This window comes from Scleropages formosus, chromosome 22, assembly GCF_900964775.1.
Source record: "Scleropages formosus chromosome 22, fSclFor1.1, whole genome shotgun sequence".
NCBI lineage: Eukaryota > Metazoa > Chordata > Actinopteri > Osteoglossiformes > Osteoglossidae > Scleropages > Scleropages formosus.
In genome coordinates, this window is record NC_041827.1 from 18,363,301 (window position 1) to 18,381,719 (window position 18,419).

Here is an 18,419-nt window from a genome sequence, read left to right on the forward strand (position 1 = left end):
GCTTTTCCTCTTCCTTTGGAATTTTTTTTTTTTTTTTGCCTAATGACAACAAGATGTATTTCAGGGTCACAATTTGCCTCTGTGGAGTACCTTCTGAAAAGTAAACATTAAATATTTGCAAGGCTGACGGGAGCTCCTAATTTTTTTTCTTTTTTTATTATTTCTTTGTGCAGTTCTCTGTGGATGCTGCTGCTGTTTTTTTTTTTTTTTTTTTTTTTTAAATCGATGCAGATGTGCTTGATGCTTGCCATGGCGTGTTCAAAGGCCTTTTTTAAAATTCTTCTGTGTTCGACAAACACGGTGAAAAAGTGAAAAGTCGTTTCGTTATAACCCTTGAGAACCCCCCCCAGAAGGCAAAAGAGCAGCCAGGAGAACCATCACTGGACCAGAAACGCGTGTATCGAAACTGATTTAGAAATTAAGCACTCAGTCGTCGAATTATTAATCAATATAAGTATAAGAAAATGCTATGTGTTAATTGTTTTACTTATATTAGGGACAATTCGTTCCTGGTGCAGTTATAAACTGCTCAGTTCCATTGATTTCGAGGTAATTACCACTCCAACAGCTCGAAAAATTAATCTGTAAGAGTGACCTTCTACTTAAACAACCTTCAACATCTCAACTCCCCCAGCACCTATGTCAGGATCTTGTTTGTGGAATTCAGCTCCACCTTCAGCACTCTTGGTCTGGAGCTGCTCCACAGCAAGGTAACCCAGGTAACTGCTCCCCCGGTACCTGTCCGTGGGTTACCGACTTGCTGACGGGAAGGAAGCAGTACATGAGGTTGGATCCCCATCTATCCACCACCTTGGGTTATGTTTTGTTACTCTCGTCTTTACACCAATGATTGTACCACCACAGAGAGATCCACCAAGGTTGTAAAGTCTACAGAGAGTACAACTACCATGAGACCTGTTACCGTAGTGAGGTGGATCATCTTGCATCGTGGTCAAGGCCCTCAAGACAGTGGAAATGTTGGTCAGCTTCTGCAGTCAACCTGTTACGTGCCACCCCTTTGGAAATTAAGGGCCAGGCTGTATCTGTAGTCGCGTCATTACCAACATCTCGAAGCAGGACAAGCACATCACTGCCACTGTCAGGAAAGCCCAGCTGAGACTGTTCTTCTCAGGCCAGCTCATGAAGCGCAACATCTCGCAGCACATCCTGATGAAATTCAACACAGCCACCACTCACAGTGCTTTAACCACCTCCATCACCGTCTGGCTCGTCCTTTGCCTCTCCAAAACCAGTACCGCTCTGCTGAGATCATTGGTTGTCAGCTACCAACACTGAAAGACCTGTTCGCCACGAGGGTGAAGAAGAGAGCTGGCAAGATCGCTCTTGATTCCGCTCACCCCTTCAGTCACCTCTTTACCAAAGTGCCATCTGCCAAAGTATCCTTTGGCACTTGAATTTCACATCATCTCTGCCACTTCTTTACTGAAGCCATCTGGCTCCTTAGTAAAACCACCTAGGTGCAACCCCCCCCCAACCCCCAACCAGTACTGGTCAGTTTTACCCCTCTATTTATTTTGCACTATCTCTGCTAACTGGCCCATAGTGCATATTTATATAAGTCCCTGTACTCGCGTTCTTTATTTGCACACCGCTGGTGTTCACATTGCTGTCTTGTAAATTGTTGCTTATACATAGTGGTTGTCTTGTATATTGTTATTGTCCTGTTTGTTTCTGTGCTTGGCACTGGACCATAACCGATCCCTCTATGTTTATACGCTGGGAATGAAGTGTTCTGAGTTGAACAGAGCGTCTGGCCTTCGGCTGCTATGTCCGGGTCACCGCACCTGGAGTTCAGTGGTAGGGCGAGGGGATGGGGTTGCAACGGTAACTCATTCGTCCACAGGAGTTTTGATGAAGGACATCCGCCGTCCAAGTCTGGTGCGTGCATGTCAGCTATACAAATAAAGCTGATGGCTAAATCACCCAAACATGAGCTTAAAGGAGCACATAGACTAAACTGCATATTGTGAAAGCAAACATTAAAATCGAGCATCATCTTCACATGCCTGAGGGGAGGGGTGCAGAAATATTTCCGAGCAGATATGAAGAAAGTTCGGTGAATGTTTGTGCTATCGGGATAATTAAAGAGTTGCTCTTGCCTTGGACTCACTTCTGGTTTCAAACCTTCTAATTTTTAAGAGATGGGAGTCTTTAGACCTATAAATTATGCATTCTGCTGTACGCTGAATGCTTTACAGGGTGCACGCTATGGCACGTTGGGAGGAATGGAGGATTAAAGGAACATGAGCTGAAATGAATGAAACCAAGTGGGAGCACTTTTTTGGACGGTGTGAGAGCACCCTCATTGTTCTGTGTGCATTGCGACATTGAGGGGTTTGCTGTGCTTCAAGGAGCAGAGGACCAGGATCAACCAGAAAACCATGGGATTTTCTTCTTCTTCTTCTTCTTCTTCTTCTTCTTCTTCTTCTACTTCTCCTTTTACTTCTTCTTCTACTTCTACTTCTACTTTTACTTCTACTTCCACTTCTACTACTTCTGCTTCTTCTTCTTCCATTTCTACTACTTCTTCTTCTACATTTTAAATTTTTTTATTATCCTTATTACTATCATCGTCATTATTATTATTGTTATCATCCCCATAGTAAAATTTATCCAGTAAAAGTGGCAAGTGCCATGGAGCAATGTTTTCGGTTCTCCCTCTTTGAGGGCCTTGCAACGTGAGGCACGAGATTGATCATTTTTCTTGGCGGGCGGCGGGGTTTGGGTGACTGGAGGATCCTAGGAGTGAAAGGTTTGTAGCAGGTTGGGGGGGGTGCCCAGCGGGGGTCTGGAGCCTGCGTCGCAAGAACAGGAGACGTTTGGCTTCATCAGCCGCATCTTCAGCTCGAAACGAGCTTTCACCCTGGGGGGTGTCTGTCAGGGACTCTGTCTCTCTCTCTCTCTTCTTCTCTGTCTGTCTCTGGGGGTTTTTAAAAGGTGTCGTTACTCCAAACAAATCGCACTGGAATTCAGACACATGGATTCATGCCCAGGCAGACAATAAGTGCATCTTTTTGTTTATACAGCAGTGCTGCTTAGCAGAAGCTGTAGAAGCGGGTGTTGGGTAGCTAAGCTTCGACTAAGCAGCTTAATGGGAATTTGATGTCGTCTCTCCTCACCCCATGGTGGCTCTTTATCTGTTTATGTATTTAATTAATTGTTATATGTGTTTGGATGCATGCCAATGAGTTCATTTTGGTTAAATCTTCATTCAGCAGAATGCTGTCATGTGATTGTTATCCCATAATCTTCTAAGTACTTAATGTACTGTTCAAACCTAACATTGTGAGTCACCTTTGCTGAAGGTGTCAATAATAATAATAATAATAATAATAATAGTAATAATAGTGCAATTATGGCAAAAAGTGTGCATCAATCTGAGATTTTTGCATCTGCAAACCGACATAGTAGAAATCCATATGCTACTGCTAAGAAAGCCAAAAATTAATGTATGTACTTGCGTAGTTACCAATGCATCAGCGGGCATTAATAACACCAAAGAATTGTTGTGACCAAAGTATTTCCTTTAAAATACTTTTTTCTACCCCTTTTCTCCAAAGCAAGTTGCACTGATTTGCCCATTGATACAAGTGTGTAATTTTCACTGTATCAATTCAGAGTAAGTACCATGATCACAACCTCAGGAGGTGGGATTGAAACCTGGGAGCTCTGAATAAAAGAACGGTGTCTTTAACAACTACGCCACCTACTGGTCTTTATTAGTTCCGTTAAAATCGCTCAAGCTCTTCTGCTTCAAAATCCTTGCCGGTTTTTAAGAAATTAAATGTCTGGAAGCGCAGGTTACAGAAAAGCAAGCCACGCGGAATCTGCCACAAATGGGATGCAAGCTGTGCTTTTTAAATCGGTTTGGAAATCAGTGCTATTTCCAGCACACCAAAGGTGGCTCTTTGTATTTCTGCTCCTTGACCCTCTCACACAGTGGAAATGCTCACAGTCAGGACTCTGAAACTGCCTCTCCTGGCTGAGTAAAGGCAGAACAGCTGTTATTATAAAACTTTGTCCTTTTGTGTCATGGTGTATGTTTCCCACTCGCCACCGAAGCAGGCCAGCAGGTGGCATAGTGGTAAGCGCCGTTACCTTGAAATCGAACGACATGTGTTTGAATCCCTGCCCTAATAGCCTTAACAAGTACTTATCCTCAAAGTTTTTATCTGAAATACTTACGGGTGTAAATTTTTGGTTTCTGCTTTCAATATGCATGAGTCATCTAATGGCTGATGAAAACTTGTAACACGCTAATAATAAAAATCAGCGCTTGCTATTTTTAAATGCCATCTGATCGTGAAAATGTATGATACGGTTTCGGCAAAAAGGCAAGGAAATGGATCTTAAATAAGAATTTTTGAAACAAACTCTGCCGTAACGTATGACGTGCTTAGTGTTTACAAGGCTGTTTACAACCTTAGAGAAACTGAGCTCCGTGTCCCTCTCTGTCCCGATGCGTAGATATTTCTGCCAAGGACCTGGTGGAAATGTGCTGTGATGCAGGACACAAGTGGGCATCGGACCATCGGCACTGCGTTGGCATGCGCTTTCTTAGAGACGACAGCCACTCCGTGTGCAGGTAAGTGCGTGCCGAGTCCTTGTGTCACGAATGGTCGAGTTATGAATTTCTGAACATGCTAATCATTTCCATTTTAGTTTAACTGCATTTTCTTCACTTATCTATTATTTGAAATTTCTGTCTGTACCAGAGTGACCGCAACCTGCGTTTGCCGGCCGAGCCATTAGGAGGCAGTAAAGAGAAACGTACATTTAGCTGACGCTTCTCTCCAAAGCAACTCACGACATTAAGATCATAGTTATTTACATATTTATACAGCTGGGTAATGTTACTGGAGCAATTTAGGGTAAGTACTTTACTCAAGGGTACTACAGCCAGAGGGGGGATCAAACCTGCAACCTTTGAGTCTGGAAACAGCAGTCCTAACTACTACGCTACCAGCTATCCGAATTTACTGCCCCGAATGAGAATGTCTCGGTTCAACTCGCTTCCACAGTGTTTACAGCTCATGTCCGGTGTTCCTGAGTGTTGGGGATCAATAAGAAGATGAGCAATGTTTTCCGTCTTTGTGGAAGGAATCGACAGTAAGAACTGAATAGGAGTTTGTGGAGAGAATCTAATTTTCTTTTCAGTCATTTTAAATTAGCTTTAACTATGATGTAGCTCCTAATGAATACAAATATTATCCTGTTAAACTGCTGTTCTTTTGTTTAAAGTTCTTTTCCTATTGCAATTTTCTTCGAGATGTACGTCGCTTGGAGAAAAGCGTCTGCTAAATGAATAAATGTAAATGTAACGTCCTCTATTATTCCATCTTCTCTGTGGTAGACGTTGCATAAGCCGGGAGTGTGTAATAATTTTTGCAAATCCTGCAGAGGTGGGAATTGTGGTTATTGATTCGTTGTTCCGCACTTTCCTTGTTTCTTTCTTCTCCTCTGTGCCGCTTTAGGATTTCCCAGGAGCGGTGTTGCCTGGCGTTCCTGAAGGAGAGCAGCTGTCTGGCCGGCATGAATGCAGCCAAGGCTGGTGACACGTGTGACGTGGACCGCGACACCTGTGGCTTTGACTCCTACCAGGCACGTCTTGACCTCATTGTCACTGGGAGGTTTTGGGACAGGAGATCGGAGCTCAGCCTCGCTTGTGAAACCTGTATCACGAGCATCTTGGTGCTCGCTCTCGGCTTCCCGTGTCTTTATTCCTCAGCCTCTGTCTGTACTCATTCGCTGGCTCCTCGGGCCACGTTCCGTCAGCCTCTGCATAGTCTCCACATCGAACCCTGGACGAGAAGCAAGGAACGATTCAAAAGTGAGGAATTAGATGAAAACATTACGGTGCGACAAGGCTGGCATGGCCCCGCTGTTTTCCTGTTTCCCGTTTCTGTTCTTCCTGGCTGTCGAAACCAGGTCCAAATTAGGGCTCCTGATGAATGGGGAATCTGTGCTCTAATTTCTCCATCCAAATTGCGTCTGAGAAGCTGCGGTTTCAGTCCAGAAGAACTATCCATTTCAAATATTCCTACCAACATGTGAGAGCAATAAAAGCGCACTTTTGTTTCTGCCTTGGAAATTGGGATGGGGGGGCAGGGGGCTAGTATGAGTTGTCTTTACCCCATCTGGAACGGGTAAATGTTTTCATTACAGAAACTTCAATTTATTGCTCGGACCCAAGAAAATATTGAATGATTCAATATTGCAATTGAATGTTTGGTTTATTCTGGTTGTCAGCGGGAATAAAAACATTGCTGTCTGGAGGGGAAACATATTGCGCTGGCCCACACCTTCAATGGCATTTACATGCTCCTGGCAGCACTGATGGCAGCTGTGGGGGGTCCTTTAATCAGCATTTTTGGCCCAAGTTGAACACTGGCATTTACTGTAGCGAAAGTCCCCCCAGTAATCCCACTGTAGTGGTTGTTATGGTGACTGACTGAGTTTATATTTGGCCCTTTCCTCCTCTCTTAATTTAATAGTCCACAGCCGAAAGGTGGTAAAAGATGGATGATTGAGGAGGTAAATGGTCTCGTTTCACCTCTCGCATCTTACCACCTTGCCTCTGCTGCCTGATAGCCTTGTCCTTCCTATTTAACCAGGCCCCTCCCAGCCTGCCACTATGCCCCTCCCACTTAACATTGTCCCTCCCACACAAGTACCTTGATCCTCCCATTTCTCGTGTTCCTTCCCATCGAACCATCTTCATAATCCTTCAGACTTGACCACCCCAAACACCTTGCCGCTCCCACCAAGCCATTGTACCCCCACGCTTACCCTTGCCGCTTAACCCCTCTCCTGCCTCCAAACCACTCTGCCCCTCCCAATAACATTGTCCCTCTCACCTAAGTACCTTGCTCCTCCCGTTTCACCTTTCCCCTCCAATTTATTCCTCTTGCTCATCCTCCAGACTTGTAGACCCCAACCACCTCTTACCAAACCACTTTGCTCTTCCCATTGAACCTAGCCTCTCCCTCCTAACTACCTTGCCCCTCCCACATCACCTTGCCGTTCCCAGTTCACCGCATTGCCTCCACTAGTAATCATCTTGCACCTCCAGCTTAGGAAAGGTCTCCTCCCTCCAGACCAATTTGCCCCTATCGATTGGCCCTAACTAACTCGCCCTTCCTACTTCACCTTTCTCATCCGATCTAACCAACTTGCCTGCCCGCTGAACTTGACCACCCCGACCACCTTGTCCCTCCTCCAGCTTTGATCTGCTCACCTGCCGGTGCTCAGCTGTCCTGTGAACTTCTCTCCTCTAGGAGTGCTGCAACTGTTGCACCCTGGGCCTGAACTTCCGAGCCAGGGGGCAGGGCTGTGAGGCACATCAGCACCTCGGCTACCCCTGCGGCCACGTCTTCCTGACCTGCTGCGAGGAGGAGGACGGCATCGACCAGCCCACCCTCAGGAGGAAGGAGAAGCCCGAGCCCACAGCGCTTCCTAAAAGAGGTGACGCTCTCAGGACACTGTCCGCTGCCTGAGGAAAACACCCAGGTTTCATTGACTGAGAGTTAAACTGAATCCTAGCTGCTGATGGCTGCTTGTTATTTTTGTGTGTTTGGGATTTTAGTCACAGCCTTGTCACAGATAAGTACTGACAGTGATAAATACTCTCTTTGCACAAACAAATACAGAGAGGGACTTCAGGTGTCCCTTTTCCATACACGATGATATGGAGGAACATGGGCAAGCTGAGGGAAGCTGGGGCCAGACGGTGGTGCAGTCTGTTGCTCTTCTCCTGGCGCCAGTAGTAGTTTGGTTCGTCTCTCACTGCAGCAGGTATCTAAATCCAGCGCCGATTTAGGAGCCTCGCAGGAACATTTCGCGTTGCACGCAAAGTAGACGAGAACTGCTCTGAGATGTAAATGAACTGGAGGTAAAGCTACACCGATTGGTTTGGATAGCAAGTTCATTTGGAGAAGATGAGCGTTAATTGGTGTTGCCGCTCATCGTTTTTGCGGTTAGATTTTGTTGCGCACACACGCTCTCCGCTCGGGACCTGTGGGGTGTAACGCACAGGGCACGGTCTGGCGCCCCGCGATAAGAGCAAGCGTCAGCGGAGCGAATGAGTCAGCCGGCCTCGGGAATAGTTCCCCCGGCCACGTGCTTTGGCCTTCAACCTCGGTGTGCAAAGCAGTGTCTGGATGTGCAGGCTGTCACTGGTGCGCTGCCATCAGGAGTTTAGAACCCAGTGGAACTGATGCTTACTGGACATTAGCAGGAACTCACTGCAATGCCATTTAAAGGGAAAGTTCTTCCTAATGGGTGGCATGATGGCACAGCATTTGTGCCTCACAGCTGTGGATTTAACATGTGTGTGAATCTAGCTTTGTCTCCACTGAGTTTGCATGTTCTCCTTGTGTTTGTGTGAGTTTCCTCCAGGTGCTCTGGTTTCCTCCCACAGTCCAATGATATGTTTTTCAGGTGGACTAGTGACTCTAAATTGTGTGAGTGAATGAATGTATGTGTGAGTCGGTGACATTCCAGGGTTTACCCTGTCTCACACCCCTTGCTTCCGGGATAGGCTGTGGACAACCATGACCCTGAAACGGACAAGTTGTTACTCGTAATGGCTGAATGATTGAATGATTTCTCTAACTTCTCGCTTTGGCGGATTCAGGACTTCTTGGAATACCATCACAGGACAATAAAGACTAAACCAAGAGTGACAGGGTAGTTCCTAGGTTGTGGTTCAAGTCGTACCCAACCTGGTGTTGAGAGCAGACGTCCCAATGAGGACTCTTGTCTGAATTCATTCCTCGCTCGCTCTTTGCATATCTGCCTACTCATTTTATTCAAGCAGCAGAGCAACTGATGCAGATTGGGAACTGTCAGCTTGACAGGGTTTAAGACATGATATCCTCCTTCCACCTGACACCTGCAGGTGAAATGAGCAAACGATTCTGACTTGGCACAATGGTGCTGAATCAAAAATTACATTTTCCTGGAATTTTTCTTGCTATTTTTCACCTGGCCCCTCGGAAATGAGCTATAGACAAACATGATGGGAACATCATGAAATCAGATTAAAGAAACCTGTGAAAAGCTGCAGGAACATTTCCTGCTCCTCTGTCAAGGCAGATGTGCGCGGCGGCTGTGGTTTTGTGTAGAATTAAAGGTTTATGGAAGGAAAATCAATGAGAGGTAATTATTTCCATGAGAGTTCCTTTTTCATCCCTGTGGCTCCCCCTCAACGTGATTAATTTAGGCGGAAACATTTAATCCCGTTTTTTTCTGCACCAAGATTTGGGTAATGACTGCAAGAAATATTTACTTTAACATGATGGTGGGGATCCAATTGCAGTTTAGATGATTGCATTTTTTGTACTAATGGGGCATCGCTGGGACATTCTGCTTCGCTGCATCTGTCAACTTCAGGGCTTTGCAGCTCTCGACTGGTATGCTGGAACTTAATGTCAGGCACGAACCCATTAGAAGCAGGTTGCATGAGTGCAATATGTAACTGGATAAAATATGTTATCGGATATTTGCTTATTTGCATGACATTATTTAGCTTGCTTTGCCAATGCTTTTCGTTCTCAGGGAAATTACACAGTGCACAGATTTATCCTTTTATTAAGCTTTATGTTTCATGGAAGTAGTACAAGTTAAGATCCTTGCTTAACCCTTTGGTAAGGGGTACATCAGGGTTACATTTAGGAACTCCTCTGATTTCTCACATTTTATGGTAGAAGTACATATTAAGATCCGTGCTTACCCTCTTGGTAAGGGGTACATCAGGGCTACATTCAGGGACCCCTCCAGTTTCTTCAACCTTCATTCCATTAGGAACCAGCGTTCGCTGTTATACTACATGCTATCCCTTTCTCCTTCACCTATCCAGTGAACATAGGTAAACCTTCTGTTACTACCCACAGCACGGTGCATTTCACCAACACAGGCTCTCCCTTGCTCTCCAGTGTCAGACAGCGGCTTCCCCAATCAGGCCTTCTCCATCCAGGAGGCAGAGACAGCCAACTCGGTGGAGGAGCCAGAGGACATTGATGAGTGCCAGCGCTTCGAGGGCCAGCAGTGCCACCATAAGTGTATCAACACATGGGGCTCCTACTTGTGCGCTTGCTTCCCTGGGTACCACCTGCTGCCTGATGGATACGTCTGCGTGCCAGGTAAATGCCTCCCACTTCAGTACGTGCTGAGCAAACTGGCAGCGATGCTTCTGTAGCTGTGGTGAGGACTTCCGCTTTGTCCTCATGGAGATGTAAGGTCAACATGTTCATGTGAGGTCAGATTCTGCTTTTGCCATCTCTTTAAAACTGCATGCTCTCACTCTGATCCTTGCAGACCGCCGAATGTGTCGGTATTTTGCCCACCTTGCCTTCTGAAATAATCAAATGGTTACTTCAGTGCTAAGCGACTTCACCTGTTTATTTAAATGCAAATCATATACCTATTAAAATGTAGAGGGATTCGAAAATAATATGATACGTTTTGTGTGAAAGCCGTCATAAGTCAAATTTGTCATAATTTGAGGACTATCTGTATACTGGATGCCCCAGGGAAGTTTGAGAGCCGGAATGTGAACTCTTGGTGTGAGAGAAGAGAACAGTTGTCATGGTCAACTGTCTGTCACCTGCGTTTTCAACCTCCTTCTGAGAGTGAGTGCCTAACTGGCACCATGATCCGGTAAAATTTAACTACTTGCACATGCTCGAAAAAATACTCTGTACACGTGGATAAAGGAGCTATGAGTCGATCGGTAAGAACAGCAGGACCCCTTTGGAAAAAGAACTGCAGCTCGCGAGAGAGACTCCTGCATCCGGTCCAGACCTTTAACCACTCGTTGCCCTTTGGAGAAAAGATAGCATTGAAATTCTCCGCTTGTAGGTGCTCCTTTCATGCAAACACACTGTAGACCACCCAGATTTCACAGCTACAGCAGAGCGCAGGCCAGATTGAGCCTATAAAATAAACACCCACCTCTGATGGAGAATAACTCCTTCACAGAATAGGTGCACTTTCTCTTTGCCCGTGTGTGAGTGAGCATCAGCCCAGAAATGTAAAGAATGTAAGTTAATCACTGGCAGAATTTATGTGCCCCTCCTTTGAAAGCATCTGGGTTCGAGTCAAACTTTCACCATTCGTTCCCTTCCTTCGGTTGCTGTTCCCCCGGCTGGATCTGATAACCCTTCTCCCTCACGATTTCTGTGCGACGACTTCCTTAAATGTGCATTTTGTGTCCAACGGCTGACCTTGGTCTGACCTTCATTTCCATTATTTTAAAGCAGCAGTTAGACCGCAGACCAAAATCTCACGAAAGACGCTGTTGTCTTTGGCAGCCTGCTGAACTTCACACGAATCCGCTCGCGACATGTTACTGCAGTGCTTGTTTTTCTGTATTTTTTGTTCTGTTGCCTTGGTTATGTAGCTGTAAGGTCATTTTATAAAGACTCAGACAGAGGCTTGGAGTATCCAGGAAACCACAGTGCGGGGCTCATAATTTGAAACGCATCAACTCAGCGGTATAATTAACCTTAATCGATTGGGGTAAAGCCGTTTTGACGGCACAACCGTCTGCTTTTCCGATATTGCTTGTCTTTTCATCCAAAGATAACCCAGTTGAAGACAACCGAGTGGCAGAGGAAGAGAGGCTGGCGACTGAGAAGATGATGACAACGGCCTCCACTACCCAGCCCCTGACAACGTACAACCCATGTGAAGGTAAACATCACATCCAAGGCCAGGAAGTGTTAACAGGACCCCTCGTGAAGTGGAAGGCACATGTACCGAACGGACCTACCTCTGAGCAGGGAGCGAAGGCCGCGCGCACTCGGGTCGAGTTCCGATAAAATCCGACCCCGTCGTAAATCTGGCTTCTTTCATCTTATTGCCGCGCGGCTTCGTGAGATCCTCCACGCCATCTGAAACTTCATTATCACCGGTTTCGCCGAATTTCGTGTGTTTCATCCACATTTTGCGATAATAACTAGGAGCGAGATTGGTTAGAAAGTGTAACGCAATATTTGGGGATGATCTCTGTTTCATTCGCTGCATAAACAATTGTAATAGGCTGCCGTCTAACACGATCCAGGGGTTCAGAAACTTCAAAGTCATACGCAGCCTTCCCCATCACTGGTCCTCGCTGCTGGCCAGCGAGAAGCACTAACCCTTACGCTGAATTTATGGCTCCTGCCGGATAACCCTCAATCCCGGTAAAACTGCTTTTGTCTTAATCCGGGGTCGGGGGGGGTTGGATCGTGCGCGTCTCTGCGAGAACCACAGGTCTGTCCCCGAGCGTTTGTCAGCGTCGGGCGACGTGCGGCCATCTGTTAATCGTATGAACGGAAATCCAGGTGCTGGGGAGGCGGTGATGTGCAGAAAACATGTGGCGCGAGCAGCGCTCTGATGAACGATGACAGCGTCTGTCCCCGGAGCCTTTTCTTCCTGGGGGTGGGAGAAAACTGGTTATTTTTAATGTTACGTGATGCGATTGTAACGTCCATTTATATCCTCGTGCGCCGTGATTTATTGAATCGATTAAGAGTGCGATGGTAAAATTACACATTTACATACTTTTACTCAGAGGTCTGTCTGTCCCAGTAGTGTTGCCTTACAGCGTTGGCTTCCATATGATAAAAAAAAAAAAAATGACCTGAAACATTCACACTTATTCATTTAGCAGATGCTTCACTCCAGAGTGATGCACAGTGATTATTGACCGGTATTTAGCTCACACCTGTATCCAAGGTGACTTAGTGTTAAGCAGCTAGAGTCGCTCACGCATCTCTACAGCAACTAAAACACACACGCTCATCGATAAACTCACTGCAGGTGGTGTATATTTCCCGATTGGACTGTTGGAGGAAACCTATGCAAACATGGTCAGAACGTGCAACCTCCACACAGGCCGAGCAGGGATCGAACCCACATCCGCTCATACAGCACAGGTGCTGTGAAACGCCAGCGTTACCCGTTGTACCGCTGCGTTGGTACTTTCATGACTTTGTCTCTGGCGTGGCTGCAAGTAGATCTGTCTCCTTTGGACTCAAAGGACCCAGTGGTCCCAGGTTTGAATCCCCCCTCCTGATGTAGCACCCTGCTACTTAGCATAAACTGACATGGTAAAAGCTACGTGGTTGTATAAATGGGTAGGTAAATCAGTGTAAGTAGTATAACATTACAAATTGTTTTAGAGAAAAGAGTCAGATAAATGAACGGATGTAAATATACCACACCAGGACCCTTTCTGGGACTCGATCCAGCAACATTCAGCTTCCAAGTCGTTGTCCTTTGCCAGATATACCATCCGGTTTACTGCTAATGCGAGTAGCATAAGAACATCGAGTCGAGCGAGTGACACAGATGAACTGAGCGATGCTTTATGACACACTGGTGTGTTGAGCACGCTGCAGCCAGACGGCAGTCTACCGCATCCTGTGCAGACCGTCCCGGACACATCTGGCCGACGCATCAGTCTGCCTCCACCGAAGCGAGTCTGGAGGGGCTTCGTTCGAACCGTCCGACAGCAGGCTATCTGCTCTGCGTCCGAGGAAGAGGAAAGGAGGACCGTGCCTGTGCGGTTGGCTTTCGTGGAAGAGTTTCGAAAGCTCGCGGTCAAAGCGAACATCCCACTATTTCGTCAGTCTCTCGTACTCCACGGTGTCGCACCGGCGGCCTCTGCATTCGCGCTCCAGGCTGACCCCTTTACGAAATCCTCTGTTTACAGAGACGTGCCTTCGTGTTCTTGTAAGGCGAGCTTAATTAACTTATTGACCGCAGCACAGTTCCTCCGTCCAAAATGCTGTGGTTTGAGCAAAGAATGTGCCGAGGAGCAGCCAACAGTTACTCAATTATTGTGCTGGAAGGGCATTCCGTGCACCTGATGGAGGTCCAGCGGGGGGCCGACGGGCCACAGCCGCGTCCAGGCTGACCTCGGTATGGGACAGCGCTTGTTTTGAACTGGTAGGGAGGAGGTCAGGGAGGTTTCATCAGTGAGTGCTGCACTACAGAACTGTACCAGAGAGAAGACAATGCAGTTGCAGGGCTTTCGAACCCGAGTCTTGGCAAACCCCTGCGTGAACTGGCATGTTTTGCAGCAGGGCTCTTTATTAGTTTTCAGTGATTCATGTGTTGATTGAATGAATCAAACAGTTTAAACCACACTGAACCATCCGTGGACAGAGTCCAGGCAATTTGTTTTCTTAATAACATGGATTGATTTATTTGATAAATCAAAACTGAATATATTGCTATTTTTATCGCATTTGTATAAATCAAGCCTTTATTTTATCACTGAAACACCAATTATTTTGTAGTTTCTACAGATGGTCATAGGCTCATTCATTAATAATAATAATAATAATAATAATAATAATAATAGTGATAATGACTGCATTGTACTGTATGATTTGTTTTAAGGAAAAAAAGGCTGAATAAAACAGTTTCTAAAATTTTAACTATTGTAGGCAAATCCAAAATTAAAAAGAAACAAGTTCTTGAAGAGAATTAAATAAATGATTCTGCCACGATTTACTTACAGGTATTATTTTTGACTGTAGGCTGAACTAATTTAACAGCTTAATTATTTAAGAACTGGAACCCAAACCAGTATACCCAAGGGGACGTACATTATTAACCCTGACAATAATTTTCTCTGTGTGTGTGTGTGTGTGTGTGTGTGAATTTTTCTAGTTTTGACGGTTGTATATAGCACTATATGAGACATCAATACAGACTGAGAGTGCCTTTGGTCAGAGATCTGGCAGACATGTGGGGATTCGGCGAAAGGATCAGAGGCCACGTTTTGTACCCAAAGCGCCTTTACAAGGTTACCGTGTTCTAGCTCGGCTTCGACTCTCCCCCCAGGGAACGGACCGTGCGCTCAGCAGTGCGCCGTGGAGGATGGCCAGGCCCGCTGCTCCTGCTTCCCTGGCTTCGCCCTCGCGGCTGACGGACGGACGTGTGAAGGTAAGAGCGCCTCCGGGTGCGAGGCCCCTCCCTTCGCCGCAAGCGCCACCGCTGCTGCAAAGCCCAGCGCAAAAAGCAAAATAACTCTGTGTTTTTAAGGGATCTCTCATTGGCCCCCTTGGCCAAATGCCTGGCAATGTTTTAATTGGAAGCAGTCATTTATGCAGCAATAGAATGCATAACGTTTTGCCTTATTGGGGTTCTCATCTGATTAATGTTCAGTCTGTAAGTGCTGGAGCCCGGAGCCCGGAGCAGTAGCGAACCATAGCCAATTACCTTCCGTGGATCTGCGAAGAAATCCTCACCAGCCGTGCCGCCAAACTCAATACCCCCCGTTGCCGTTTGGAGCCGGTCTCTTCTTCTCCCTCATTCGGTGGAAATGATCATTTTATTTATTTATTTATTTATTTATTTTATTTTATTTTTTTTTTTTTTTACCTGCGAACCATTTAATGGCAAAGGTTCTTCCCGACATTGCGTTCGCTGTAAAAAGCAGACGTTGAATGTGAGCGCAGGTGGAAGACTGGCGCTGACTGCTCTATGGCGCATGAAGGTGCCAGGCCAATTAGACTCCCACGATGCCACTGCGGGTTTTACAGCCCTTTTATCTGTCGGTTTTTCCGTCCCACGTGGATGTCAGTTTCGGTAAGGGTCAGTGCCGACCTGGACCCCACGCTGCGGCCTTTTTGTCAGAGAAGAGACACCTTTAATAACCACTACTAGTTTCACACTTAAAAAGGCCCACCTGCCCACTTCAGCTTCCAGGAATAAAGGTAAAATGTATGTTTTAGTTTCTGTCTTACATACATTTATTTCACTTACATATTTATATTTAGCTAACACTTTTCCCTAGAGCAACTTAGAGTGTTAAGGTTACAATTATTTACCCAGCTGGGTAATTTTTACCAGAGCAATTTAGGATAGGTACCTTGCTCTAAGGTACTACAGCCAGAGGTGGGGATCAAACCTGCAACCTTTAAAGCCAAAGGCAGCAGCTCTGACCACTACACTATCAGCTGTCCCCCCCCTTAAAAAATTAGTAATAGTAATTACTTAAATAAGTAGTAAATGCTCATAATTTCCGTTGTTGATACAGATGAAGCTCTGAAAGTTAATATGTTACATTACTGATAATAACAGAAGATTCAGAGGACAGCGTTGGAAAATTTGCGTCGACGTAAATTTTACAATAATGACGTCTCTGAAGGATGATAGTGCCTGTTTTGAACAATGCATCTGTTTGAATGTAGACAGGTATTAAAAAGACACCCACTGAGCCTGATGATATATAATGCAGTCGCAGTTATTCTTATGAACACTGTCAGTAAAAGCTGAACTCCCTTTACAGCAACTTTACTTTTTCTGTAAAATCAGTACAGTGGCTTCCTCAGCTTGTAAACACAGCTGGAAGTGGAAGTCTGCTTATAATTAGTTTTGCTTGCAACTGTAGAAGTCACTCTTGTGAATAAGTCGCAAACAATAAAAGGCTAATTAGACGTCTTTCAATTTAAGCACATTAGCTTCTGGAAAAACCTCAGATTGTGCTATAATAAAAAATACGCTCTAAGACTTCTAAGCTGCATTGAAACTAACACTGGTTTGAAGTCACTGAAAATAAAGATGTCGTCGTCACCAACTCCTGTTCAGCGCCGAGTGACCAATTTATTTAGCTCGTAAACGTGCGACATTTGTCATCTTGTTACTGATCACCAATGCTCACAAACATCACATGCCAGCTGTAAACACGGTATAATCCGGTTGTACATTCCTGTACTGGTGTGTTTTACTGATACCTCTCGGCTGGGCAGGTAAACGCAGATTGCATTTGCTTCCTGCATGATGAAAGTTTCGAAAACCGGGAAATGAAGAAAATGCAAATAAAAAATTGTTCGACAAAACATTTATTTGTTTAGCAGACACTTTTCTCCAAAGCAACTTCCAATGAACTCTATGCAGTGTTATGAGCCCACACACCTTATTCACCATGGTGACTTACACTGCTAGATACACTACTTACACTGGGTCACTCATCCGTACATCAGTTTAACACACACACTCTCTCTGTCACTCACACACCATGGGGGAACCTAAACAGCATGTCTTCAGAGTGTGAGAGGAAACCAGAGCACCCAGAGAAAACCCACACAGACACGGGAAGAATATACAAACTCCCCACAGACTGAGTGGGGATCAAACCCATGTCCTCTCGCACCACCCACATACTGTGAGAGAGAAGTGCTACTCACTGGGCCACCATGCCTCGCAAGAAGACTAAATAAAAAATAAATATACAGTCATCTCCTCATGATTCACTATTTGGGTTACCAGAATTTTACTTTCTGAGGAGGTTCATTTAAATCCCTTTTTGTTGCGTTTGTGAGTATTAGTGAACTGTCCCGTCTCTTACAGCGATGAAAAAGCTGAACGAATGCAGCTCGACAGTGGTTCAGTATCATAGAGTAATTGATGAAGGAAAATTGTCTTGTATTGTATTATTGTAACTGGTATTAACTGCTGAAGTAATTGTGTCAGTTTTAATGGGAGTTGGTGATTTCTTTTGTCAAGGATGTCAAGTTTAGGGCATGCTAATGCAAAAAAAACAACAAAAAAAAAAGTAGCCTTTTTCGCTGCATTGTGTCTCGGAGAAATAATAGTAGAGAGCTCTGTTTCAAATGGGTGCTGTGACTGTCGGCATATATTATAAATGCCTTCATGAGAAAACAAAGACGGCGCGGTGGAAATACCGCTGAATTCAGAGCTCTTTGTGTATTGTTTCCTCTCGGTCTCGGTGTATCGAATGAGGCCTGTCTCTCGATAAGCATTCCCATATGTTACAGTGTGGGTGGGCAACTTTGGTTCAGCGCGGTGCGCAACAGAGGAAAGAGCGTTGGGCGGGCTGGCAGCGCCAATCGACCGTTCGCTTCAGTCACACCTGGTGGGAAGGAGAGAAATGCATCAAATGTAGTTTATTGCTTCGCACGAATATCAGATCCAGACTCCATTTCTCTGTGGTGTATGCATTTCATACGTCTCGACTGTACGGGCCGAGGAGGGGGCTGGGTATATACACCTCAGTGGTTAAGAGGCCTGGAATGAAACCCAAATCGCTTTCCTGTCATAAATATGGGACTGAAGGTAAGGCTTAATTACGGTGCGTTGAGTTGCGCCGGAATGTTTATGACGGCGGACGGCGGGGTGAGGTGAGGTGGGGTGGGGTGGGTTTGGGGGTCGTCCCGGGGCCTCCGGCCGCTCGCACACTGAGTCCTGCCTCCCGTCTGTGTAGATGTGAACGAGTGCCAGAGCAGCGTGCACGGTTGCTCGCGGGGGCAGGTTTGCGTGAACGCTGAGGGCTCCTTCCGCTGCGCGGGTCTCGGCGAGCTGTGCGCCGAGGGCTTCGTACTCAACGTGAATGGCGAGTGTGTTGGTAAGACGACACGTCTGGAACGACGACTCTCGTG

The 18,419-nt window shown here is 45.8% G+C and overlaps 1 protein-coding gene across 2 annotated transcripts in view; it reads left to right on the forward strand.

Moving 5' to 3' along the window:
- fbln2 (fibulin 2) overlaps nucleotides 1-18,419 on the forward strand; it is a 70,554-nt gene that overhangs the window by 34,990 nt on the left and 17,145 nt on the right. The window contains exons 3-9 of one of the 2 annotated variants that reach the window (XM_029247775.1): nucleotides 4,489-4,606; nucleotides 5,496-5,622; nucleotides 7,299-7,485; nucleotides 9,957-10,163; nucleotides 11,605-11,715; nucleotides 14,860-14,961; nucleotides 18,245-18,385. In XM_029247775.1, coding sequence (XP_029103608.1) covers nucleotides 4,489-4,606; nucleotides 5,496-5,622; nucleotides 7,299-7,485; nucleotides 9,957-10,163; nucleotides 11,605-11,715; nucleotides 14,860-14,961; nucleotides 18,245-18,385 — 993 coding nt within the window. The remainder of the gene's footprint in view (nucleotides 1-4,488; nucleotides 4,607-5,495; nucleotides 5,623-7,298; nucleotides 7,486-9,956; nucleotides 10,164-11,604; nucleotides 11,716-14,859; nucleotides 14,962-18,244; nucleotides 18,386-18,419) is intronic. The other variant, XM_029247776.1, reaches the window with a different exon arrangement.